We start from the raw sequence: 27,177 nt of genomic DNA on the forward strand, positions 1-27,177 counted from the left end.
TGTCACTTCACAGTCTGGGGCTCTACTCAGGACTCCCCTGAACATCTGCTTCCACTAGTGATTTCCTTTGTGTGTGCACATTCCTGAGACTTTCATTCATTCATTTACTCCTCCCACAGCCTCTGCTGTGTGGCGACTACAGGTACAGTTGCATGGAGAATTCGGTGAGATTGGTCCTGTCACGGGCTTAAGCGGATCAGGCCTAAGATCTGCTGACGGCCATTGGCACTGTCTGGCTTGCCAAAGGCCGGGTACAGGGTTAGACTGGAAGACCACTGAAGACTGTGCCCACTGGGAGCTCCCCGCTCACAGAAGCCCCTGCCCAAAGCAAGAAAGGGCTCCATATGTGTTAGATGTGGAAAAGGCCCAGCGGAGACCACTGTGTCTCCTACACGGTCCTAACACGTGAGCCATGACTTCACCCCTCACCCTCTTTGGGGATCCTTCCCACCTGTTGGGGCCCCCATAGGCAGTGTGCAGGTCATCCTCGTGTGAATGGAAGTTTTCAGAAACAAACTATGCCTATGTCAAAGGTTCTGTGAGACTACTCAACTGATTAGAATTTCATAATTGTGTTAGCTGCCAAAGCAGCTCGGTTGGAAGAGCACTAGACTGAAAAATTTAATAATGGTGGACAGTTGGGATGTTGCAGATCTGGAGCTAACTTTATTTATCTTGGGTTATCTTTATCCATATTAAATGCATACTGCCCACCTCCGTGTCTGACCTAGTACCCTTGTGACTATCACAGGAAACATTTTGGAACGTCTTAACAGACCGCTAGCTTCCACCATCCGAAAAAGAATGTCATCAGGATAGCAGTTGACACCATAGCAGAGGTTTCCTCACTTTGCTCTAATCCACCTACGTGACATCCCCATCAATGCATGTGAAAAGGCTCTAACTTCTAACACCCCTGTTCTGTAACTATAGAAACTTCATGAACCTGACACCACTCTGGAAAACGGTGTTTGGGGCAAGCTGATTCCGTGTCCTTGGGCCATGGTCACTCATATTTGGCTCTCTCTTCCTCCTCCCTCCCTCTTGAGACAGGGTCTCACTCTGCAGCCTCAGATGGCCTGAAACTTGCTATGTAATCCATGCTGGCATCAGCCTCCGAGCCTCTGATTAAAGGCTGTGCCACTGCCTGGCCTCTGAAACCGCCTCCTAACTCTCTGAGGTGAGAGCAGTTTAGGAGCTGACACTTGGCGCTTCCCTGGACCGCTGAGCAGGGCTGGCTGGGGCGGGGAAAGCAGTGTGGATATGTGAAGATGGATTCCTGTCTCCGGTTTTCTAGACAGTCTGGGAAGCTGTGTGTCCTGCATGTAAGGCGGCTCCAGATGCAGATGGCTGCAGAAGCTGAGGCTGGGCCAGAGGAAGCATTCCAATCACCGGAGACACTGGGTGAGTGCAGGAGAGCGTCCTTATCTTCAGCAGAGAACATGGCCCTCACCAGGCTGTCTGGTGGGGAAGCACAGAGCACAGCGTGGCCTGGCCTGCAGCAGGCATAAGCCGCCACTCTTCTCTTGGCTCCTTCCTCGTCTTAGGTTATCACTGTAACTACTTGTGTCGTAGAGTTCTTTACATGTCCCTCACCTACTCCTGACATCACCCTGTTAGGTAGACAGGGCAAGCGTTGCCTTTCCCAGCAAACGGAAAGAGACCAGGCAAGTCAGCCAACGCAGCCTAGGCAAGAGCGAGCTGGGTCCGGCTTCTGGGTTGGCACCCGGGAGTTTACCGGGTGTGAAGAATCTTTCCCTGGTGGTCAGATCAGGAACTACAAAAGCAGAACAGCTCCCAGTCGACTGCAAGAACTCCTAGACAGGCCTAGTCAGCCCCGGGGCTACCCGGAGAAGAGGTGCCTGCTGGGGCCTGGCCTTCTCTGCCCGCCAGGGCCTGGACTTCTTCCACCAATGCATTTGGAAGAATGAGCCCTGAATGGGGCCCCAGGCGGAGGAGTAGCTGTGTGACTGAGGGAAGAGCCCAGGAGCAAGGCCTGCTGGAGTACTGCCTGCCTGGGCTGAGAGCCAACCAGAGAGGAGCAGCAGAGAAACTGCTCCGAGGAACCACAACTGCCGCCTCTAATGATGATGATGATGTGGCAGAGAGCACACATCTGGCCAGGGGCAAACACCAGTGGCTCGTTGGTCTAGGGGTATGATTCTCGCTTAGGGTGCGAGAGGTCCCGGGTTCAAATCCCGGACGAGCCCTGTTTATTCTTTTCTGATCTCCCTTGGCTGGCTGCCATATACACTGCCTGCTCAGGCCAGAGGTATGACTAAAGGATCTTGATGGCACCAGTCAGTCTGTTATGTCCACGTGGTCAAACTGGACAAACATGATTTCCAGGCATCCATTTGGGAGTCCTGTGTGAGGAGCCTTGTCTAAGTCATCTACACGGTGCTGGGGACCGACCTAACTAAAGGACAAAATGAAAACCTGGTTCCTGACCCTTGGAATTCCTAGAAACGCCACATAACCACACTGAAGCAAGAAAGAGTTCTACAGAGATGTTTCAATAAGCCAGGGTATATGGGGGAAATTCACCAAAAAAAAAAAAAGAAAGAAAGATAAAAAGGGAAAGGAAAGGAGAGGATCGAGAGAGCAAGCACGAGAAAGAAACCTACTGAAGACACAAGTTTGTGTAGGAGTCCCAGTTCCTTCTACTTCTTCTAAACGAGAAGACGTACCAACTGCATAGAAAACGGTGACGCAGCCAGCTGAGTGTTTCTCCTACAGACTCGGCCGTCCCCAGGCACTGATACAAGTGTTCAGGTGGTCGCTCAAAACGCGGCCTGTCGGTCGGGTGGGACTCGCCTGGCCCCACACCTAGCCGACGAGCTACTGGCAGTTGGTGGCTGCTGGGGGAAGGAAAACCAGTTTTGTTCTGGCATGGAGTCCCTCCCATGCTCCATGGGGAGGGGGCACACCCATGCACACGCTGAACACTAATTCAACTCAGTGAGTTGTTTTTTGTTTTTTGTTTTTTTAAGATACAAAGTTAGGGACACGTTGGGGCAGAGGCTGTGGGGACAGGGAGGAGGAGTGGGGAGTAGATATGATCAGGGCACATTGGATACATGTATGAAATTGTCAAAATTAAAAATAATGGAAAAGTTGTCAGACAACCAAACTCACTCTATCTGCAGTCATTCCTTGAACCCTTCCATTACTCTGTGCCCAAACCCCTTTTTGTGGACACACCCAGGCAGAATCCCTCACCTCACGTCTGTCCCGAGGGTAATCAGCAGCCTGATTTGCATGTGTGTGCCCTAATCAATGCTTTGGACTCATCACCTGCATGTGGAGCTGTTTTCTTTAGGGTCCCTACTAGTCGGTGCATCGTGTCCGTGGCCCACTAAGAGTGCCCTGTCACCATCTTTGGGGTGACTCCCAGATGAAATGAAATTATTCCATGAGGTAACTCCTCCTAAGGGACATAGCAAACACGAGTGCTCCAAGAGCTGGGATGACTGCGGACAGCGGTGGCGCACGCCTTTAATCCCAGCACTCGGGAGGCAGAGGCAGGCAGATGGCAGATCTCTGTGAGTTCGAGGCCAACCTGGGCTATAGAGTGAGATCCAGGACAGGCACCAAAACTACACGGAGAAACCCTGTCTTGAAAAAAAAAAGGGAGGGGGGGGCTGGGATGACACAACATGAAAACTACTATATACTAAGTACACTCTAAATAGTAAATATTAAGACAAGGAAGTAGGTTGTAATGAAAATAACAATGATTATAAGGAGATTGTTGAGGGAATAAAATAAAACATTAAGAAATGAAAAACAAGGAGCTGGAGAGATGGTTCAGTGGTTAGAGGACCTGGGTTTGATTCCTAGTACCCACATGTCAGCTTACAACTGTCTGTAACTCCAGTTCCAGGGGATCCAACACCTTCTTTTGGCTTCCACAGGAACTAGGCACACACATGGTGCACAGACATACATGTAGCCAAAACACACATACACACAAAAGAACTCTTAAAGATGCTTGCCTGGCATGCATGAAGCCATGGTGGTGCACATCTGTAATCTCAGCATCAGGAAGTGGAGACAAAAGGACCAGGCATTCAAGGTCATCATCAGCTACCTGAGGAGTATCAGGCCAGCCTGTGATACAAGACCCTGTCAAAAAACAGAGAGAAGAGAGAGTGGACATGTGGGGTGGAGGGTGGGGCAACGATGCGCCAAACAGATTAGACTCAGAGAGAACTGGTGAACTGGAAGACAGAGCTAATACAAACCATTCGGAATCGCTGGGCGGTGGTGGCGCACGCCTTTAATTCCAGCACTTGAGAGGCAGAGGCAGGTGGATCTCTGTGAGTTCCAGGACAGCCAGGACTGTTTCACAGAGAAACCCTGTCTTGAAAAAAAAAATGAGAGAGAACTTCCCAGACATAAACCCTCAGGTTGAAGAATCCTGAGCTCAGGAGGGTGGCAAAACTATAGAAACAAAGAGAAAGGAAGATCTTAAAGTCAGCTAGAAAGGAAAATACCTAGCTGTTGTTGGTAGGTGTGTGTGTGTGTGTGTGTGTGTGTGTGTGTGTGTGTGTGTATGTGGTGTGTGTGTGTGTGGTGTGTGTATGTGTATGTGTGTATGTATGTGGTGTGTGTATGTGTGTATGTGGTGTGTGTATGTGTGTGTGTTGTGTATGTATGTAGTGTGTGTGTGGTGTGTGTATGTGTATGTGTGTGTGTGTGTGTGTATGTGGTGTGTGTGTGTGGTATGTGTATGTGTATGTGTGTGTGTATGTGGTGTGTGTATGTGTGTGTGTTGTGTATGTATGTGGTGTGTGTGTGGTGTGTGTATGCGTGTGTGTGTGTGTGTGTATGTGGTGTGTGTGTGTGTGGTGTGTGTGTGTATGTGTGTGTGTATGTGGTGTGTGATGTGTGTGTGTTGTGTATGTATGTGGTGTGTGTGTGGTGTGTGTATGTGTGTGTGTTGTGTATGTATGTGGTGTGTGTGTGGTGTGTGTATGTGTGTGTGTGTGTGTGTGTGTGCGCACGTGCCCTGAAAACCAGATGTTGTTTGTTGTTCAGTGTCTTCTATTCCTTTCCATCTTATTTTTTAAGACAGGGTCTTTCCCTGAACCTGATCTTGCCATTTTGGCTAGACTGACTGGGCAGCAGGCCCCTGGGATCCACCCGTCTCTACTTCCCAGGGCTAGAGTTATGGTTGTATGCTGTCACACGTGGCTTTTTAAGTGGGTCCTGAGTATCCAAACTCAGGTCTCATGCTTACACAGTGTTTTGTCCACAGAGCCAGCTCTGGAGTTTAAAGCCAGCCTGGGCTACCTAGCAAGTTCCTGGCCAGTGTGGGCTACAGAGTGAGACCTTGTTTCAAAACCAAACAAAAAGTCCAAGAAAGGAAAATCTATTCCCACCTAACTTCCATTTAAGGAGTATAAAATCCGGGCATTTTAAGAAAAAGACTGAGAGCCGGGCAGTGGTGGCCCACGCCTTTAATCCCAGCACTCAGGAGGCAGAGCCAGGCGGATCTCTGTGAGTTCGAGGCCAGCCTGGTCTACAGAGTGAGATCCAGGAAAGGCGCAAAGCTACACAGAGAAACCCTGTCTCGAAAAACAAAACAAAACAAAAGAAACAAACCAAAAGACTGAGAATAATTGCCATTCAACGACTTTTACTGACCTTCTGCAAATAGATACACTTCATAAAAAGGAAACAGAAACAAGAAGGAACGGAATGCAAGCAAAAGTGAATAGAGGAACTGATGAGCACATCGGTGAGGCTGGAGATACCTCAGGGGCCCGGTTGGTAGAGATTTAAAGGAAAAAGATCTGGCTGCAGGAAGCCTGGGTTCTAGTGCATAAACTGGGCATGGTGGTGCACACCCGGAACCCTAGCACTTGGGAGATGGAGACAGGAGGATCAGAAGTTCAAGGTCATTCTTAGGGCTCCAGTCCTAACGTAAGACAAAAAACAAAACAAACAACAACAAAACAAAACAAACCAGAAAGAAAAAGAAAAAAGTGAATCTAAACAAATCACGTTCTGAGGGGGATGATGGTGGACTACAGACAATGATGGTGGTGAACAGTCTTAGTGGGGTTAGAAACAAGTTGAACCCAAAATACCAGATGGCAATATGGGCACCGGGAAAGAAGATTGTTGGCATGTGCTAAGCCACTTCCATTTTCTAGAGAAGCATGGTGACAGCAGACTTAAGGATCAAAGAACACAGCTGGGTGTGGTGGCGAACATACCTTTAACCCCAGCACTTGGGAGGCAGAGGCAGACAGGTCTCCGTAAGTTCGAGGCCAGCTTGTTCTACAGAGCAGGCTCTAGGAAGGAAGTGACGAAAAGAATTGTAGAAAAATGTACAAGGAGACTAGAATGAGCAGTTTTTATACGAGCGGCAGCTGGGAAATAAAGAAATAAAGGCCCCAAACTGTGGCCTTTAAATTGGCCCAACTACTTTACAGAGTAATCTGGCTACAATTAGTAAAATTTAGAGGCACCTATTTCGTGACCCAGAAGTTCCCTTCTGTGTATCTGCCCCTGGGACACAGTCACGCACGTGCCAAGAAGGCATATACAGAATTGCCGGTTATAGCATTCACTTTACTATGGAAACTGCAAGCAGTTCAAATGGCCACAGAGGATGAACACAGCTGTATGGATACACCACGGATACCCACAATGTTAATGATGAAGGTGGACAATGTAGCATTGTTTAGACAGATGTCTAAACCACACAAATCAAAATTATGCAATTTTTGTGAATATATATGTACAACTTTCTTTCTTTTGGTCTTTTGAGACAGAGTGTCTCTGTGTAGCCCTGGATCAGCTCTATGGATCAGGCTGGCCTCAAACTCACAGAGATCCGCCTACCTCTGCCTCCCACGTGCCGGGATTAAAGACGTGCACCACCATGCCTGGCTAGAGGACAACTTTCAAACCCAGGATGGTCAGGGTTGGGTTTTTCCAGGTTCCAGTCTGCTAATTAAATAAGGGCTGACACAGATCTGCAAAGCAGCAAGGAAACTTTATTCAAAAGCAAAGCAAACAGCATGGATCAGAAGGAAATCTATGGGATCAGTGGCCCACAGGGTGAGAGACTGTTCAAGAACCCCAACTATGACTTGAGGCTTCCCTTTATGGGGTTCAAGAGGAGTTTAGTTACTAAAGTGCATAATCAGAGTAGCTCTCTGTTTTGATTAATAGGTTAGGTCATATAATTATTTTTCACATATCCCTTTCCATAATGCATCTGATTTTAATTATAGAGGCACCCAATTACACATAGGCATAAGATGACAAATAGAGAATTCTTCCTAAAAGTTTACTCAAGGATACAGTTTTACCTTTCTGTGGGCACACACCCAAAGCCCAGTTCTGGTCGGACTGCCTTTCTGTTTTTTCTACTCAGATGTATTGGGAATATATTTGCCTTTTATTGTTATTGTTGTTGTTGTTGTTGTGAGATTAGCCTTTAACAGTTGAGACATCTCTCCAGCCCCATTGGGAATCCATTTGAATAAAACACTTGATAGTTGTTAGGGATGGAGAAACTTAAACTACTGTTCAAAGAGTGGTGTGTGTGTACCCTGATGTAGGTAGGGGTCCACGGCTGCAGGTGCGTCGTGTGAAGAGGGCTGTGTATACACAATACATGCAGGTGAAGGAACCAGGCTGCCAAGCACATCACAAGAGGGAGTGAGGAGGGTACATAACTAAGCCCAAACAGGGTCCCAAGTTGCTACACTGTTCTCTGTGCTTACCTACCTCAGAATCAAATTCAGCAAGATATTAATTGTCGGGGCTGGAGAGATGGCTCAGAGGTTAAGAGCACTGACTGCTCTTCCAGAGGTCCTGAGTTCAATTCCCAGCAACCACATGGTGGCTCACAACCATCTGTAATGAGATCTGGTGCCCTCTTCTGGCCTGCAGTCATACATGCTGTATACATAATAAATAAATAAATCTTTAAAAAAAAAAAAGATATTAATTGTCCCAGAGAGATATCTTAGTGAATAAGAGCACTGGCTGCTCTTCCAGAAGACCTGGGTTCAATTCCCAGAACAGACACAGCAGCTGACAACCCTCTGTAACTCCACTCCCAGCACGTCACACACGTGCTGCACAGATACAAATGTGCAAAATGCTCATACACCTCCAAATAAGTAAATTTAAAATACAGTTGTAAACTAGAATTACTTCTGGGAGAGAGAAATTCAGTTTTCTTTAATGATGTGACCCCCTGGTAGGCCAACCACACTCCAGGACAGGCCTGGCTCCCAAGGGTAGGAGGACAATACAAAATGGACTCGATTAAAAAAATAAGAAATGAAAAAGGACAACTCAAAGCTGGGGGTAATGAAGTGAGGGTGAAGAGGGTGGACACAGGAGGGCTGGGGGAAGTAAACAGGATAAAAATACATTGTATGAAATTCTCAAAGAATTAATAAAAATATACAATTTGTTTCAAAGTAAAGTTTAAGAACAGCTAGGGATGTAGCTGGGTAGGAGGGCACTTGCCTACCATGCACAAGGTCCAAGGTTCACTCCCCAGTATCCCATGAAAATCAAACGATATGAACAGTCTGGTGTGCACACGTTTGTTACATTAGTCTTTGAACTTTACTTTTCTGCATGTTGCAAATGCTCATTTTAAAAATGTTTTAATGGTTGCTCTGAGCATTTAGAAATCAGGGTAAAGAGGGATAAATGGCTGCATCAGTCCTCAAAAAAGGATGATCTTCTGGGATGGGATTGGGGGTGAGGCTGAGTCCTAACCTCTGGGATTATGAGGATTAATCCAGATCATCCCTCTAAGCTGATCACCTGGCTGACACTCACAGCATGCCTGGCCTTTCAGAGACACACCCGTAAACCACAACCCCCCTCCCTAGATCTGCTAAGTTCTTTCCTTCTGCCCCCTAACTTCACCCTCATCTCAACCCCATACTGGTCTGAATAGAGTTTGCCTCTTACTAATAGACTGGTTCAGGTCCCCCTTGAATGTTAACCCAGATCAACAGTGAGTGGTGACCTGTACCCCAGGATCCAGGGAGAGCTTAGTCCCAGTGCTCAGGATCTAGGCTCCCCTCAGGAGAGCTTGGACTCCTGGATGTCACAACTGACAACTTCTTCAAGTGACAACTTCTTCCTTTTGCCCACTGCCAACCACTAGTATGACCTGCTGCTGAGACAGAATCAGGAGGTGCACAGGGCAGAGCCACTGAGCTTCGAGAATTAGTCTCCTTTAGATCCCCATGGCAGCCACTTTCCATCATCTCTAACAATTACGTTGCTGCCCAGGCCTGGCTGGACGACCTTCTCCACCGCTGGATCACTACAGCCATAGGTCTGGAGTGGGAGCCTGTCTTTCCGGGAGACCATGAAAATGAAACATCCTTCATTTCTCCATTCACCGGGCTGAGGTGACTGGGACTTACTACTGACTTTTGGGCATGATTGTTAATAGAAAACATAAGTTTAAGTTCCTGAGTTAAAATTCTGTGAGGAGTGATGAGGCATTATTAACGCAGTTGGAAGATCCATGTTTACTCATTTTGTTTCATGCGCCAGGTTCTTTGTTGGAAGCTAGAGATACAAAGATGACTAGAGGCAGGCGGTGGTGGCGCACGCCTTTGATCCCAGGCGGATCTCCGTGAGTTCGAGGCCAGCCTGGGCTACAGAGTGAGTTCCAGGAAAGGCGCAAAGCTACACAGAGAAACCCTGTCTCGAAAAACCAAAAACATACAAACTAACTAAAAAACAAAAACAAAAAAAACAAAGATGACTAGGACACTTCCCAACCTTAACTGCAGGAAATATTGTGATGCTCTTGAGGGGAGCACAGCAGAGGTATCTAACAAGAAGAGATGGGGTGTCTCGAGACTCTCAATCCAGGGCTGAAATTACTGATAAGTAGGGGATGGGCAGGCAAAGAAGTGCTTCGTTCCTGTGGAACATGGAGGGCCCAGGAGTCTGGCAGCCTGAGGGGGTGAACACAGCCAATCCATGTCCAAACTTTAGGAATAGACTACAAGAGAAAGAACTGTTATGTGTATCCAGCTTAGAAATGCCCCACAATTATGACCCGGGGAGCCCGTTCCTGTGAATCCACTTCTGACCTGAATGAGACCTGCTGAGATGTCAGCTCTGCCTCAAGATCAAAATCACCTCTTGATTGAATAGTTGAAAAAGGGAAAAAAGCCCCGTGGTTTCCCACACCTTCTGTTAGAGGGAACATCAGCGGTGCCCACACGGAACAGGCCATAGGGTGCCTGACCCAAAGGACAGGAGAGAGGGCAGGTCTTGGTGCACCGAGGCAGCACGGCTGGACTACGGAGGGCTCCTTCTAAGTTGGTCCTTGGCTCTGACTCGGGAAAAGCAGCAATGATCGCCTTGCAGTTGGCACATCCAGGTCTTAGCTTCCCTACCCTCCAGCCCTGCAGCGGCTCTGGGGCACGTGAGGCCACCGGGAGGGGTGGGGATAGACTCTGTGAACTGCGGCCATGGGGATGCTGACCCTACGTGGAGACCAAGGAAGTGCGCGTGTGTCTGCTCACTTGCGGGAAACAGTCCATTCTTGGGGTTTGTTTTTTTTTCCTCAGTCACCAGGCCGGACCAGGCCCTGAAACCCAGCAGAGACCTCCCCACGAGCCGCTGACCCAGGGTGGGTTCTGCCGCCAGAACCAACCCATCTTGTCTTTCCTTGGGAAGCATCCTTAAGACCCCGCAGCTCACGTCCGCCGTGCAGGCGCACCCGACCCGGGGCTGCCTCGGGTGAGCCTTGGGCACTCTGGGGACACGCGCTGAGCCTCTTGCACGGGTCCCTACCCGGTCCGGAGCTGGGGACAGGGAGGGTTTCCGGGCGGCTGCGGGCGGGCACCCGCGTCAGGTGGCCAGGCCAGGCCCCGCCCCCTCGGCCCGCCCTCTCTCCTCCCTGCGCACCGGGCTCCGGGTCCCCGGCCCGGCGGCTGCGGCTTCTGCTCGGGAGGCGGCGGCGGCGGCGGCGGCCGGAGCGGCCATGGAGGCAGGCGGCGGGGCCGGCGCGGGAGCCGCGGGCTGGAGCTGCCCCAGCCCAGGTCAGAGCCGCCCCTCCCTCCGTTCCCCACGCTCCTTCCCCCCTCGGCTCTCCTCCTGACCCCCCGGTGCTCCGGCTGCTGAGTCGACTCCCTCCACCATGGCCTCCACCCGAGACCGCTCTCCATCCTTGGACCTGGGCCGTCCCCTCCCTAGCGGTCACTCCCCAAGCGCTCCCCACCTCGTCTCTCCAGCTCGTGAGGGGCGGTGGGGGGGGGGGGCCCGGCGGCTCTAGAACCTGCACCCTTCCAATTCAGGGAAGCTCTGGACCACGGGGTGAGGGTGGGGTGGGCGAGGTCTAGAGAGGGAGGGGAGGAGAGAGGAGAGGCCTGGGTTGCAGCCCCTTCCCTCCAGGTCCGGCCGCCCCTCCCTTCCCTGCTTTGCGCCACCGCATCCTCCCAAACCCTTCTTTCGTAGTTCCCATCCTACCCCTCTTCTCCTTGTGCCCCAAGCTAAACACTCACCCTCTTTCTGTCTGGGCGAGGGAGAGGAGCCGGCAACATCCTGGAACAGGGGTGCTGAGGTTGGGCAGCGCCGGGCCGGGGTCCTCTCCTTAGGCGGAGCGCGAGAGAGAGGCGGCGGAGGGAGTAGAATCACAGAGCTGGGCAGAGTGAGTCAGGCTCCTCCAGGGGGATTACAAATTCCGGGGCTCCCAGACAAGAGCACACGTCCCTTTCTTTCCCCCTCAGCCCCCAGCCTCTCTCGAATCCCACAGTGCCTACTTTCTCCCTGCTCACAGGACCCACAGTAACCACTTTAGGCTCTTATGAGGTATCTGAGGGTTGCGAGAGGAAGAAAGGCCAACGCTGGGGGTCCCTGGAACGCCGTGGGATGCAAGCTATGGAGGGTGAGTTTTCGGGGGGTGGGGGCGGAGGCTTTCCATCACCTTACTCCCCAATTCCCTTCCATCCTCCTTCCTTCCCCGACCCCAGAGCTCTGAGCCAGGACATGGCCCTTCGCTCACTTCATCTCAGGCCCCTCCTCCTTGGTGGCAGAGCTCCAAGCCTCCCCTGGGCTCAGGCATTGATGGAAGTTTGGGCACATCCCTTTGGGCTCCAATCACCCAGCTAACCAGGTTGTGTGTCCTGGGGGAGCTGCCAGACAGAAAGAGGTCCTGCTGAACAGAGTCTGGAAGCAGCCTTTCAGCAGGGGGCTTGTCCTCACTGCCTGCTGACCTGGATCCCAAGCTGTCTTATTTTTAAAAGCCAGGACACGCGCGTGTGAACGGTCTTTCTGGTGCCACCACTGTCAACTTTCAATGGAGCCTTGCGGTTTTAGTGCTTAGGAGAGAGCTAGGTGAAGCCAACTTCCCAACCCCACACTCATGTGACAGGGCAGGTATCCAGGACTTCCTGTGAAGTGTTCCCAGGCCCTTCTACAGTTCAGTACAGGCCTCCCCTAGAGGCTAGATGATATAAGGGGTCTCGGATCAACCGTATGCTGTTGGTATTAGAAAGGGAAGACCAGAGATTCTGAGTTTAAAAACAAAGCACTCTCCACCAAGACAAGATTGCTCTTTAGGGCAACTGCATTGCAGTAAAAGGATGCTCCCCAGACAGCAAATGGGACCAGTACCAGTTCAGGTGTTGTTTTGTTTTGTTTTTGTTTGTTTGGTTTTTGAGACAGAGTTTCTATGTGCAGCAGCCCTAGCTGTCCTGGGACTGGCTCTGTAGACCAGGCTGACCTTGAACTCACAGAGATCTGGCAGCCTCTGCCTCCCAAGTGCTGGGACCATGCCTGGCTCCAATTCAGTGGGTTTTTTTTGTTTGTTTGTTTTGTTTTTTGTTTGTTTTGTTTTAAATAATTTATTTTTACTTTATGTGCATTGATGTCTTGCCTGCACATATGTCTGTGTGAGGGTGTCAGATCCCCTAGAACTGGAGTTACAGACAGTTGTGAGCTGCCATGTGGGTACTGGGAATTGAACCCCAGATCCTCTGGAAGAGCAGTCAGTGCTCTTAACCACTGAGCCATCTCTCTAGCCCCTCCAATTCAGTTTTTAAAACAGGTTAACAGTACTGGAGAGATGGCTTATCAATTATCCAGTGTTTGATTCCCAGCACCTACATGGCAGCTCACAACCATCCTATAACTCCAGTTCCAGGGGATCCAGTACCCTCTCTGACCCCCAGGGGCACTGCATGCACATGATGGGCAGACATACAATCAGGGAAAACACCCATATGCATAAAATAAATAAATAATAATTTTTAAATGTGTTAAGGCGGCTGGCTTTCTTTCATACACGAGCTCAGCTTCAGACTTACCCTGAAAACCAACGTGGGTCAGCAGGAAAGAGGTGGACCTAATGGTACCCAACAGGAAAAAAATGAGTGTAGAAAATTCCAAAAAGGTATTTGATACCACACATTTGAAAGGGTCCCCCACATTTATCCAGTAACCAACTCAGAGTCATTTCCTTCAAATGTTTTCCTCTTTTACCTACAGGCCAAGCCCCCAGTGCTTTCCTATTGTGAAAAGGCTAATATTTGCAAGCCACCTGTTTTTTGTTTGTTTGTTTGTTTCCCCCAACCTTGTCCCATTTGGCCTAAATACGCAGCTGGTGTCGTCTGAATCCTTTCTTGCCTCCTTATCCCACTACCCGTGATCAGGCTAGAGATGCCAGGTGTCCTGTGTGTCAGCTTCTTGTGGCTGAGCCAGTATGAGGATGCTGCAAAGGCAGTAGATGTTCCATAGGAGGAGCTTGGCAGGGGAGCGGGTACTTCCAAACTGGACCCACCAGAGCCTCACCGCGAGCTCGGTCCTGCCCAGGGAAACCTTGGAGGACACCAGGTGGCACTATTCTACTATCCAGGCCCTGGGGTGGTGAGATGCAGGACTCTGGAAGGACTGACTCTGGTGGGATGGTTGTCTCTCCTAGGGGAGGTGTTACTCCCAGCTCTGTATGAGGAGGAAGAGGAGGAGGAAGAGGAGGAGGAAGAGGAGGAGGTGGAGGAAGAGCAAGTGCAGAAAGGAGGCAGTTTGGGTTCCCTGTCGGTGAGCAAGCACCGGGGCCTGAGCCTCACGGAGACGGAGCTGGAGGAGCTGAGGGCTCAGGTGCTCCAGCTGGTGGCAGAGCTGGAGGAGACCCGTGAGCTGGCCGGGCAGCATGAGGATGACTCCCTGGAGCTTCAGGGTGAGCACTTGTGAACGAACGGGCAGGGACGCTGGGCCCAAAGGCTGTGTTTCCCCAGTTCCAAACCAGATGTCCCTCTCACTGCAGGCCTCCTGGAGGATGAGCGTCTGGCCAGTGCCCAGCAGGCAGAAGTATTCACCAAGCAGATTCAGCAGCTCCAAGGTAACCGCACCCCAAGTCTAGACAGACACCGGCCACCCTAATCAAACAAACCTATAAGTCGGGACCTTTACCAGTCTCCTCTTTTTTCTTTCTTTTCTCACCCCTTCCTCTTCTCCTTCCCCTCCCACCCCACCCCACCCCCATTCTCCTCTCGCCTTGATTTCCTGTCTTTGCACTTCTGCACGGGGTCCTGACCTCCTCTCTCTTGCCTCCCTTTTCTCTTCCCAGCCTCCTCTCCCCCCTCCCTCCACATCCCTGTTTGCCTTGTTCTCCCATCCAGGGCCAGGGGTAGGCGATCAAGATTGAGTTCTAGCTCTGTTTCTTTTTCTGGTCCTCGACAGGGGCCATAGGAGAGAGCAGGGAGCCAACGGGATGTGACTGGGGGACACTCCATGTGTCTTTGAAGGAAACAGATAATAACCTGAGTTTGTGGCCCCCGAATCCCCTGTTCCAAAGCCTGCATCCCTTTGTCTCAGGAAGCAGTGAAGCAGGCGTCCCACAGTCCACTGGACTACCAAATAAAGAAGGAGCTTTTGTTACTTCTGTGGGCTTCTGGAAGGTTTTGAGGATCTGCCCTAGAAAACAGCAGGTACTCTGCAGAGGGAGCGGAGATCAAGCCACAGGAAAAGTATAAACGGAGGAAAAAAGGTCTGGAAGCTGTCCTGGTGAGAGCAGGCGAGTGTACAAGAGGAGGAGCAGGCGAGTGTGCAAGAGGAGGAGCAGAAGATGCAAGCAAAGGGAGGTGCAGGAAATGTCACAAGAGAAGGAAAATGGCAGAGACCCATCGCACAGGGAGGGAGGAAGCGTGGGTGCTGCTTTCACGGCATCTGAGCTCTTGGCTCAGCTTTAGCATGTACAAATTTTGTTATCTTAGGTAGGTCACTTTTATCCCTCTGAGTCTCAGTTTCCTGTCTGTAGAATGGGGTGAACTCACTGGTCTGTCAACTGTCGAGGTCCATTATATTTAAAGGACCAACAAAGAACACGATTGACCAAATTCCTGAAGAGTAGATTCCACATCGGGGCAGGATGGCATAAGCCTGTAATCCCAGTATGTGGGAAGTAAAGGCAGGAGAATCAGGAATTGGATGCCAGCCTTGGCTTCATAGTGGGTTCAAGCCTATCTGGGCTTTATGAGACCCTGTCTCATTAAAAAAAAAAAAAAGAAAGAAAGAAAGAAAGAAAAAAAAGGGAAAAAAGTAAATTCTAAAGGAAAACATAAACCAAGTTCAGTTGGCAATAAAGGCAATACATGTATGAACTCAATGTAAATATGTAATATGTGGACAGAGATAACATAGGAGTTAGCTTTACATAGGCCACTTTGAAAAGTCTTCTTCAAGAAGATGGCACTTAAGTTGAGTAATGGGAAGGATCCAGCCATTAAAATCTGGTGGAAGAACCTACTGGGCAGAAAGAACTGCAACTTCCAAGGTCCAGAGATGAGAATGAGCTTCATGTGTGGGGGGACAGAACCAAGGTCATTGTAAAGTTCATGTGAAGGACCCTGGTCAGAGAGAGCACCAAGAAGGCAGAGGTCTGGTTATGTCAGCCGACAGTTAGCTTTCATTGTCCTGAAGTGGACACTACGGGAGGTATTTCCCAAGGACGGTGACTGATACGTTTTACATTTTCAGTTTAGCTTTGCCTTTTCTCTCCAGTGTTGGGGATTGAGTCCAAGGCTTTTGTCAAGTGTCTACCACGGAGCCACACCCTAACCTTCCAAAAGAGTCCTTTAGATCAAGAGGAGAGGGAGTCCAGTGTACTAGTAGTCCATTTAACCAATTGGTTTCTTGAATTAAGGCAGTAGAAATGGAGGTGGTTCAGAATATATTTTGAAGGTGGAGCCTTCGTGACTTTACCCAGAGAAAATGGGTAAACAGTGATATCTAATTGGCATGGAAAAGATTGGCAAGAAGTGAGTTTGGGGACTAGGGGAAACCAGTTAAGAGTTTTTTGCTGGATGAGTTTGATGTCCAAGTGAGTATGTGAATCCAGAACTGGGAGAGAAACAAGGCCTGGAAATGAGATTTGGTAATGTTTAGCACACAGACAGCTTTATAACCTATGGGAGATGGGCATCCAGTCACACCAAGAGACAGCAAAGGGGAGAGAAAGGGTCCACTCTCCTAAATAGAGGCCCAAGATAGGAGGAGGAAGGGACAGGAGGTCGAATGGAGAACTGAGTACAGATCATGGTGATGATAGTCATTTTAAAGAGAAATAAGGGACAGTGAAGTGAGGTCAAGGGAGAAGGTTTGTCTTTTAAGGTAAGGAGCTCTTGATCTTATTTATACAATGAAAGAGAAGGTCCAGTTGAGTCAAGTATTAGTCTTTGCTTAGAAAAGAGCATTCTTAGCCGGGCGGTGGTGGCGCATGCGCCTTTAATCCCAGCACTTGGGAGGCAGAGGCAGGCAGAGAGATCTCTGTGAGTTCGAGGCCAGCCTGGTCTGCAAAGTGAGTTTCAGGGTAGGCTCCAAAGCTACACAGAGAAACCCTGTCCGAAAAGAAAAGAGCATCTTTTCTTTCCTGTATGGAGAAGTCTGAAAATCGGAAAGATCAGGGGGAAGAGGAGTTGTTGCTAGATTTCAGGGATTCCCAGGTGAGGGGCTGCAAGCCTCAAACCCACCCCAAACCCCGCCCCGCGGGAGGAACCTGAGACGGGTCCTTGCGCACGCGCCTTGCCCGTTTCCGCCAAGTGGGGGCGCTCGCGGCCTCAGAGGTAACTGGTGGTCAGAGGCCGTTCCGGCCGCCACAGCCCCCCCGGGGCGGCACCGGCGGGGAGGCGGGAGGCCCCCTGGGAGACCGCTTGTGGGGGGCCGGCAAGATGCAGGCCTTAAGCAGTAAGTGCGAGTCGCCTTCTCTGCCGGGCAGGCCGACTCCCGAGTCCCCTCCACCGCGCCCCGACGGCCCCAGCCCGCAGTCAACCGGCGCCAGCTCTTTGGAACCTGGTCCCTGCCTTTCCAACTCCTGGCTGGGAGGTCCCATCTGGCTTCCAGGATAGGCCTGGCTCCTTGCCAGCCATCACTACCCCGACTCCCGTGATCTGAGAAGGCAGTTTACAGAGCCAAATCCCAAAGAGCTACCAAGTGAGGTTTGAGGGCATGCTAGAGAGACGGAGGTTCGCCGTCGCCCCCCACCTCACCCCCAGAATGCCCAGCCCAGGTCCTGGGTCTTCACTTCATCATTGTGGCCAGTTGACCCCCCACTCCAACTAGACTGAGCTGAGGATCTGGCATCTCACCTCGTAACTGCTTGTGCTGTGGAGTATATTTATGTCGTGGGGTGCCGTAGTTGGGCTCCCCATCTCTTGGCTATGAACTTTATCAAAGCAGGAAACATGCTGATTTTGTTTTCTTCCTTTCAAATAGGAAGTTAGGGCCCGAGGATGTAGTTCAGTGCCTAGCATACATGAGGTGCTGGGTTCAACCCCTAGTAAAGGAATTAAAAACAAAATCCAGGAAGTTACACAACCTAGTGCCCATGCTTGATGGAGGCCTGGAGACCTCTTCTCCCTGATGCACACTGTCCACTAACATTGATATCTGCCATATATCCAAACAGATCCTTTCTCCCTGCTCCCCGTTCCCATACAGCTTGACACAGGCTGGTCTCAAACTCCTAGGCCCAAGCGATTCTCTTGCCTCAGCCTCTGAAGTACTGGGACTGCAGGCATGTACAACCGTGCTCTTAAATTTGTCTTATAAAACACCTAGGTTTTCTTGAAAGTGTAATTCTGTATACACAGAAGAAACTCAGGAAAAATTGAATGAATGAGCCCCTCCCTTGTGCATGAATACAGTAAATATTTATTGAGCAGCATTCTGCCAAGATACGGAAGCTGTAATGGTGAACAAAACAGGCATGTTCCCTGTTTTCATAGTTTAGACCTAGATGAGAATGGAACCCAACACAGGCAAGCATGCTAGAGTTCAAGGAGTCATACCAGCTTTGAAGATTCCTCTTTTGTAGGAGGGGGCAGGGCTAGGAAAAGATGAAATCTGGATGTTAGGTAGAACCAGCAGGGTTTGGGACATGGGGCAGAATGAAGTTCACTTCTCTCTTAATCCCTTCATCCTGCCCCCACTTCTGGATTCTTACTGGAATCCATGCCTTTAACTCTCCACTTTGGAGTTTCACTCATTCCAAATGGCGACCTGCATCTGGAAATTTGAAATGCAAAGCTAGACATGGAGACTCACGTCTGTAATCCCACCACTTGGGAGGCTGAGGCCAAGCGAGTTCGAGACCAGTCTGTGCTACAGAATGAGACACTGTCTTCAAAACAAACTAGGAAACCTCAGATGTTCCACAAGCTCTGACACATTTGCTCTGCACATTAAAAGAGATGCATAATCCATATGTAAAATGTAGAAACTCGTGAAAATCAAGCAACACAGGTATGATAGAGAGATTAAAATACCTGCCACACGTCTCCTCTGAGGCAACTGCTATTCTTTGTAATGTATTTTCTGTGTAGGTGTGGCACATGTGTGTTCATGTGTAGGCATGTGCGTGTGAATGCGTGAATGCAAATGTATGCGTGTGAGTGTGGAGACTAGGAGTCAACGTCAAGTGCCTTCCTTAGTCATTCTCCACCTTATTTTTAGGGACAGTGATCTCTCACTGAGCCAAGAGCTTGCTGATTCAGCAAAACAGGCTAGCCAGTGAGCTCCGGTGACCTGCCTCCTACCCTACCTACTCCCCAGTCCCAAGGGCGAGGGTCACTGGCTCATGGCACCGTGTCTGAGGTTTTTGTTTGTTTGTTTGTTTTTTGTTTGTTTGTTTTTTTGTTTTTTCGAGACAGGGTTTCTCTGTGTAACTTTGGAGCCTGTCCTGGAACTCACTCTGTAGACCAGACTGGCCTCGAACTCACAGAGATCCACCTGCCTCTGCCTCCCGAATGCTGGGATGAAAGGCGTGCGCCACCAACGCCCGGCTCCACGTCTGAGTTTTATGTGGATGCTGGAGATCCAAGCTCAGACCCTTATGTGTGCATGGCAAATATTTTACTGACTAAGCCATTTTCCCAGCCTTGAAGCAACTGCTCTTTATGGGCGTAGAGCTTTTTATGGGGCATAGACCTTTTTCCTGTATCTTTAAATGTTTATGTATCTGATTTGTTTTTCTTTCTAGTTAATATAGCATGGAAACACTTCCATATTTTTTAGTTAGTAAAAAGGTTTGTTTTGACTTACTGTTTTTGGAGATCTAAAAGTGGCACCGATTGACTTCTGCTAAGCCCCTCTTGGTGAATTGATTCAAACAATTTGATGTAATCAGTTGCCATGTAGGTTACTATTCCATGTTTTATTTTATGATGAACTTCTTTTTTAACTTGACCTTGAATTCTAAATATGTGCTGTCTTGCATCCTGTGCCTACAGGGAGTTTGGGGTAAGTGGAAGCCTCTGGGGCTCCGAGGCTCTGAATGTCATAAGCTCCCAGGATGTATAGCTGAAAATATCCTGAACATTTTTTTAGACTTGGAATTTTTAGAAAGACTTAGGACACTGATAAAATACAGCCTGTTAGGTATTTTGTTTTGTTGAGATAGAACACCTAGCCCAGGCTGGACCCAGATTCACAACGTAGCTGAGAATGACCTTGAATATTTGATCTTCCTGCTTCCACTTCTCAAGTTTTGGAATGACAGGTGTAAGTCCCCTCACCTAGGACTCTTGGTTTTTAACTGCAAGTGGTTCTTTGGGCACACTGAGTACTATTCTAGTTGTTTATATGTTCTTTTACTTTTTAGATTGGCATACAAAGTAATGGTTTTCTTACGGCGTCTCTGTGCTGTGTTCTCCTAGCACTTCCTACTTGTTGTTCACACTAGCCCACACCGGTGCTGTGAGTGTAAGGCTGCCTTTCCACCACACTTTACTACAGAGAGTCGCTGTCTAGTCCCTTCTCGGCATCCTTTCGTTCTGGCCATTATAATGCTCTCCTCCTCTGGTGAGGTGAAGGCTAGGTGGTCAGTAGTTCCCAGACAAGAAGTAAGTCTGTCTTGAACTCTGCTTCCAGAACACGCTCAGCTCACTCACTTACCTTCTTGACCCTCAACCTTTGGGTTTCGCAGGTGAGCTGCAACATCTGCAGGAGGAGATTTCCCTGCTAGAGCATAAGAACGAAAGTGAATTTAAAGAAATGGAGCAGGAGTTGCATTTGGCCCAGGCGGAGATCCAGAATCTGCGGCAGGCTGCAGCGGATTCTGCCAGTGAACACGAGAGTGAAATCGCCTCCTTGCAGGAAGATATCTGCCGGCTGCAGAACGAACTTGATGACGTGGAACGCATTCGAGGGGATTATGAGATGGAGATTGCCTCGCTCCGTGCAGAAATGCAGTTGAAGACCTCCGAACCATCGGACATAAGTATCTCCGACTTCCCTGGGCTACAAGGTATGAGACCTTCTGTTTACAGAATTGGACAGAGGAGAGGACGTCATAGATAGCAAGATGGTGGAAGAGTAATGCTAGATTATGCATTAGAAACCTCTAGAAAAAAAAATTCCCCATGTTTACTTCCAGACTGGAGAGAAAAACTCACTCAACCATTACATAACCAGTCCATGGTGGTGGAAGAATTAGTGCCGTAGAGATGTTCCCTGGAGATCCTTAACAGAGAGCTGTTGGATACTCATTGATTTGACTCTGGGAAAGTACTCCCTGGGGAAAAAAAAAGGCCTGGGGTGGGTACAGAAGGACCTGCCACCTTAGGAAACCCTTCCTGCTGCTGTGGCGTTGTGGCTTTTTGCCTGAACCCTTTTAGGCCTCTAATCCGGAGTCCTCTAATCCAGAATGCTAATTCATAGGTTCATTTAGCCCTCCCCAGAGTAGAAATTTTGGGAGGCATCAAATCAGAGCACAAGACAGCTGGAGAGGAAGAGAGGTTATTTCTAGTAATGCATGTGGTACTCAAAAGCTTCGAGCCCTGTTTTCAGACTCTCCCAGCTAGTTGCTAGGATTCATGACATCAGAGGGTTAGCCTTTATCCTGGCCTGGATTTATGATCTGGGTATAATGGAGGCCTTATACTGGGCCAGGTCAGGCAGAGACAGTCCACAAGGAAGTCAAAGAACTGCAAGTTTTCCCGGCTGTATTAAGCTTTTCAGAAGTGCCTTTGGATGGGTGGTGCTAGAGAGGCAACCCAAGGGCAAGGGTGCAGCTGGAGTGGACCTCGCCGGAGTAAGGAACTCAGCACTAGCAGGGTCAGCCTAGTCAACTTATTGCCTCTCTCCAAGCTTCGTTTCTCTATCTGGAATATGGAACCGAACTTGGTTAACCAAGTCTTACAGCAGAATGGAACACTAGGACAGGAGAGGGGCCTCAGGGAAACAGAAACCTAAATGACAAGTGGAGTTCATCATGACAACATCATGGTGTTGCTTCTTCATCATAACAAATGGGCAATGTCAACATAAGAAGCTTAATAGCTGAGGAACCTGGGGGAGGATTCTCCCAGGGAACTTTGTACTGTCTTCTTTGTTTTGTAAGTCTAAAGCTATTCTAAAGTTAAAGGGGTTTTTAGGGGGGGGGAGGGTCTTATGAAGAGCTGTTTCAAAGATAAAATGAAGGTCCAAATCATCACGTCCAGTGCTTCATGCACAGGTCTCATTAAAGGTTTCCTGCCTTCCCATAGTAATCTTCAGTAGTCTAAGAACTTCTTTTTATTTGTTTGTTTGTTTGTTTATTATTTAATTCAAGCTAGCTATTTATTTATTGAGACAGAGTCTCTCTACAGAGCCCTGGCTGTCCTGGAACTTACTATGTAGACCAGACTGACCTCAAACTCACAGAGATCTCTATGCTTCTGCCTCTCAAATGCTGGGATTTAAGGTGTGTGCCACCACCGCCTGGACCTGTCTAAGAATTTCTGATTGGAATAAAAAGGAAACATTAGAAGTGATGTTCAGGGATGTTGAGTCTTCTGGCAAATAAAGTATGTCTTGTATTGTAATGAAGGCCAGTTAGTGTGTCTTACATGTCAGGAGCATTAGTGTGCTACGTGCTGTGATTCTTTCATGTCTATTGGAGTATGTGATGCATGTGTGTTGGGGTTGGGGAAACCCTGTAGAAGCCATAGGTTGATGTTGCCTACCTGCCTCTTACCACCTTGGTTAGAATGGCTCACTAGTGAGCCCCCAGGATATTCCTCTGGTCTCCACACCCTTAGTTCTGGGATAATGGGTACATAATCTGCCATTCCTGGCTTTTTATGGAGCTACTGGGAATCAGAACTCATGTTTATACAAGCAAGCACTTTACCCACTCAGCCAGCCCCCAGCTCCAGGAATATTGTTCTTTTCTTTAAATATTTATTTACTTTTGCTTATATGCATATGTGTCTGTGTCTGTCACATGTTTAGGTAACTGCTGAGTCCAGAAGAGGGCACTGGATCCTCTGGAGCTGGATTTATAGGTAGTTATGAGCCAAGCAACGTGGGTGCTAGAAACTGAATTCACTCTTGTAGAAAAGCAGCAGCCCTCTTAAAGGCTGGACCACCTCTGCAGTTCTGATGGTTCTTACTCATAAAGAGATACAACTTAGGTATTTGTAGCAATTGGGGAATTTCAACCTTCAGACCTCTTCTCTCAAGCATTTTAGATTGGGATGGGCTTTTCTGTCAGCGGATGAAGGAAAATGAGTGTGGCCTGGCGGTAGCGTGCACGGTGGCACACATGGTGTGAGACCCTAGGTTTCATCCCAAGCACCCTTTGTTTTAGTCAGGGTTTCTATTGCTGTGACAAAACACCAAGACCATAAAGCAAGTTGGGGAGAAACGGGTTTATTCAGCTTACACTTCCACATTGCAGCTGTCACCGAAGGAAGTCAGGACAGGAGCTGGAACAGGGCAGGAACCTGGAGGCAGGAGCTGATGCAGAGGCCGTGAAGGATGCTGCTTATTGGCTTGCTTCCCCTGTTTGTCAGCTTGCTGTCTTACAGAACCCAGGACCACCACCCACCATGGGCTGGGCCCATGCCTCATGGAGGCGTTTCCTCAACTGACGACTCCATCTTGTGTCAAGTTGACATGCAAAACCAGCCAGTACACCATTTCTTCCCACCCAAAACAAACAAAAAACCAACAAGGACTATTTGGATTGTGTTCAGGCCAGTGTCTTCAGTGTGATGATACAGGAAATAAAGGACACTCAGAATGAGTGGGTTGTCTCTGAAAGGCAGACCTGGCAGTTCACATCTCTCAGGGTTTTGTACCAAAAGCCTCATGGGGGCTGTGGCTGTGCCTCAGTTGCTACAGTGCTTGCCTAGCATTTGTGAAGCTCTGTGTCTGATCCCCAGTACCACATTTAAATTTTTTTAAAAAAGCAGTCTTGGTGGCTTTTTTTTTTTTTTTTTTTTTTTTTTTTTAAAGCACTCAGAAGTAGAGGCAGGAAGATCTGAAGTTTAAGGTTAGTTAGAGACCAGCCTATACTACCCGAGGCACTGTCTAAAAAAAAAAAGGATAATGGGGAGGTAATTATAAATAAATATATATAAATTATAAATACAATAAATTCAACTTACTTAAACCTTCAAGAGCTCCTAAAAGCCCAAGACACTATTTCAGTTGGGGCTTTACGGATGAATACACAGGGTCTGTCTTCTGTGCCTCAGGAAAAGAGAGACCGTGTAGCCCTTTGCTGTTGAGTTTCCATCCAGGAAATCGTGGGGATGGATGTTCACCAGTGCTTCCGTCCACTGAAGATCTTCCTTCTCTCTGCTTCTCTTCTGCAGAAGAGCTGCACCAGCTGCGGGAGCGGTACCACTTCCTGAACGAGGAGTTCCAGACCTTGCAGGAGAGCAACAGCAGCCTCACAGGGCAGCTCGCCCAGCTGGAGAGCGACAGGTACAGGCAGGAGGGAGGAGCACTGCACACTGTCTTGGGCCTTCCGGAAGGCAGAGGCTGGGTCATGAACGGTCCTTTGCTCCTGGAGAGCAGTCACTTCTGTGTGACCCCAAGGGCATGGCTCAGAATGTCACCAAACTGTAGCAGAACTGTAGTTAAGTGAGCTATAAAATGTAGTTTTCCCCTATTCTTGGCGTTGGAAGCCAGCTAGCTCTGCTTTGTATTAGATCAGCCGAGATAGACCCTTTGTTGTCACACAGATGGGATTTGGTCTAATGACATAGAACAATGGTTCTCAGCTTTCCTCATGCTGTGGTCCTTTAACACGTCCTCATGTTGTGCTGACCCTGACCATAAAATTATTCTGGTTGCCACTTCATAACTGTAATTTTGCTACTATTATAAATTGTAAATATGTGGTCTGCAGGATATCTGCTATGCGACCTCCAAAGGGCTCATGCCCTGCAGGTTGAAAATCACTGGCATAGAATCTCCAGGTTGTAGGTGGCTTGACATCAGGCCCAGTCTTGAAACTAAGATCCTAGGATGTCCCAAAGTCAAAACGCCCATACAGTGAGGTGCTGGAGGTTTTGTGTAATCTTTTAAACACAGTTATTTGGGAGGTGAATCATAATAAAAGGCTCTTTAGTCATTTTGGCCTAAACTGGAAGTGCTGGGCCTGAGCACACTTGACTGGTGGTACCAGGCAGAGAGCTCCTCCCAACAGAGCCCTGGGTTCTGGATTCCAGGACACGAAGAGCAACAGAACAGTGGCTGGAATCCCAGATGCTAAGGAGTATGACGTCAGCAGAGTCGCAGACTTCAGAACTGGACTTCCCAGAGCCTGATCCTGAGATGGAGCTTTTGCGCCAGCAGCTGCTGGGAGCTGAGGAGCAGATGCAGGACATGAAGATCAAGGTAGGCTGAAAGGGTGGGGTGGCAGGCGGCTGCTGCCTCTTTCTCACCTCTTCCTGGCCTGTAGTAAGATTAAGGCTAACAAAGGAGCCATGCACTATGGCAGGGTATGGTATCCTGGGAACTTGCCTAACTGATAGAAATATAGTCACGTGTCATGTGATGGCATTTAAATTAAAAAAAAAAAATGGACCAGACATATGGTAGCAGTCCCATACGATTATATGAATACTGAAAAGTTCTTATCCCTACTGATGTTGTAGTGCAGCACATTACTGAACAGGCGTGTGGTGATGCTAGTGCAAACAAGCCTACTCAGTTGTGTGGAAGTGTAACACACACAGTTGTATAGTGCAACGACTTGATGGGAAATGGGGAAATGACTGCCAATATTTTATGTTTCAACTTCTTATTTTAAAAAAAGCCTTTCTCCTTAGAAACAAAAACAAAAACAAAAACGTTCTTTTTAAAACAGGGATGCCAGCTGGGGGGAGGCGGTGGCACACGCCTTTAATCCCAGCACTCAGGAGTCAGAGATAGGCAGATCTCTGTGAGTTTGAGGCCAGCCTGGTCTGCAGAGTGAGTTTCAAGACAGCCAGGGCTACACAGAGAAACCCTGTCTCAAGAAAATCAAACAAAAAAACCAACCAAACAAAACACCCAGGATGCCATGTTAAACTGACAGCATCTTCAAATATCTTGTATTTGTTGTGTCTGTTAATGGCAACATTTTCTTTTGTGCTTAGTTCAATCTCGGGGTGTTTGTTCATTGGCACCCTAGGAACAGGAAAGCATGGTCACCACACACATGCCGTACTAAGTTTGTGTAAGTATATTCTGTAATGGTCACACAATGATTCAGTAGCTTAATGACAAGTTTCTTAGCATGACTCTACATTGTTCTGTGACACCTGGCTATATTCATATCAAACGAAGGACATATTTTCCCTGTTCCTAGTGTGCGTGTGTCATCTGCCACAAATCAGCCCCATTCCATTTCCCACACAGTGTAAGGACTTGTGTTGTGAGTTGGAGGAGCTCCAGCATCATCGCCGGGCCAGCGAGGAGGAGCAGAAGAGGCTGCAGAGGGAGCTCAAGTGTGCCCAGAATGAGATGCTCCGGTTTCAGACCTCCCACAGCGTGGCCCAGGTAAACGGTGCTGGGGAGGGCTCAAGGCTCAGAGCCACTGCCTCCAGGGATGAGGCTGCACTCTGCTGACTCTTACCCTGTGACCAGAACCCAACGGCACCACCCAAAGCCCCTGCATACAGAAGCCCCGTAGGATGGCACATAGAGAGGTGGTCATTGTTGAGTGTCCTCATCACTGAAGACACCCAGCCGTAGATCAGAAAGCTTCTCAAGGGCTCTGAACCAGAAAAGTATCCCCGTGGCTTGGACAGAGCCCTACGGCTTCTTGAGAGTGACTACTCTACCCACCTCCTCCCTACTGCAGAATGAGGAACTGAAGAGCAGGCTCTGTGCCCTGCAGCAAAAGTATGATGCTAGCCAGGATGAACAGAATGAGCTTCTGAAGGTGCAGTTGCAGCTTCAGACTGAGCTCCGGCAGCTTAAAGTCACCAGATGCACACCTGTAGAGAGCCAGAGTGAGAAGGTAACAGCACCAAAGGTGAAGGGACAGTGGAGGGGCCAAGAGCACTGGACTGAGGTTTTGGGGGAAGGTAAAAATAATAGTAACTCCAAAGCTGGGGATGTGACTTTTGGTAGACTGCCCGTCTAGCATGCATGAGGTCCTAGGTTCAATCCCTAGCATTAAAACAAAACAAAAGCAGATAACATTTTTTTGAGCCTGGTGTGGTGGAACACATCTATAATGACAGAGCTGAGGAGGTAGAAGCAGAAGAATCAGGAGTTCAAGGCTAGCCCCAACTACATAGCCTGGGTTACGTGAGACTGGGTTACATTTATTTATAAACAAGTAAACAAATCAAAAAGGAAACCATCTCCTTCAACTGCTGCTTGGGTGGGAAGACCTGAGCAAGTGAAAGGAGTTGAGAGAGAGTCTCAGGTGGTCGGTCGGTGGCTGAGTTAGGA

At 48.8% G+C, this 27,177-nt stretch overlaps 1 protein-coding gene and 1 non-coding gene across 6 annotated transcripts in view; both read left to right on the forward strand.

Annotated features, from left to right (window-relative positions):
• Window positions 1-2,138: 2,138 nt before the first annotated feature.
• On the forward strand, window positions 2,139-2,210 carry Trnap-agg (transfer RNA proline (anticodon AGG)). Its single transcript has one exon. It is a non-coding gene; the product is annotated as a tRNA-Pro (tRNA).
• Window positions 2,211-10,980: 8,770 nt separating this feature from the next.
• Window positions 10,981-27,177, forward strand: part of Ccdc136 (coiled-coil domain containing 136) — a 31,592-nt gene continuing 15,395 nt past the window's right edge. For 2 of the 5 annotated variants that reach the window (XM_059257477.1, XM_059257480.1), the window contains exons 1-9: window positions 10,981-11,063; window positions 11,801-11,908; window positions 13,943-14,197; window positions 14,285-14,359; window positions 20,441-20,761; window positions 24,099-24,210; window positions 24,960-25,128; window positions 26,134-26,274; window positions 26,579-26,737. In XM_059257477.1, the coding sequence (XP_059113460.1) occupies window positions 11,006-11,063; window positions 11,801-11,908; window positions 13,943-14,197; window positions 14,285-14,359; window positions 20,441-20,761; window positions 24,099-24,210; window positions 24,960-25,128; window positions 26,134-26,274; window positions 26,579-26,737 (1,398 nt within the window). In that variant the 5' untranslated portion in view covers window positions 10,981-11,005. Of the gene's footprint in view, window positions 11,064-11,800; window positions 11,909-13,942; window positions 14,198-14,284; window positions 14,360-17,087; window positions 17,203-20,440; window positions 20,762-24,098; window positions 24,211-24,959; window positions 25,129-26,133; window positions 26,275-26,578; window positions 26,738-27,177 lie in introns of those variants that run through there. The other 3 variants (XM_059257479.1, XM_059257478.1, XM_059257481.1) reach the window with 3 other exon arrangements.

This window comes from Peromyscus eremicus, chromosome 3 (genome assembly GCF_949786415.1).
Source record: "Peromyscus eremicus chromosome 3, PerEre_H2_v1, whole genome shotgun sequence".
NCBI lineage: Eukaryota > Metazoa > Chordata > Mammalia > Rodentia > Cricetidae > Peromyscus > Peromyscus eremicus.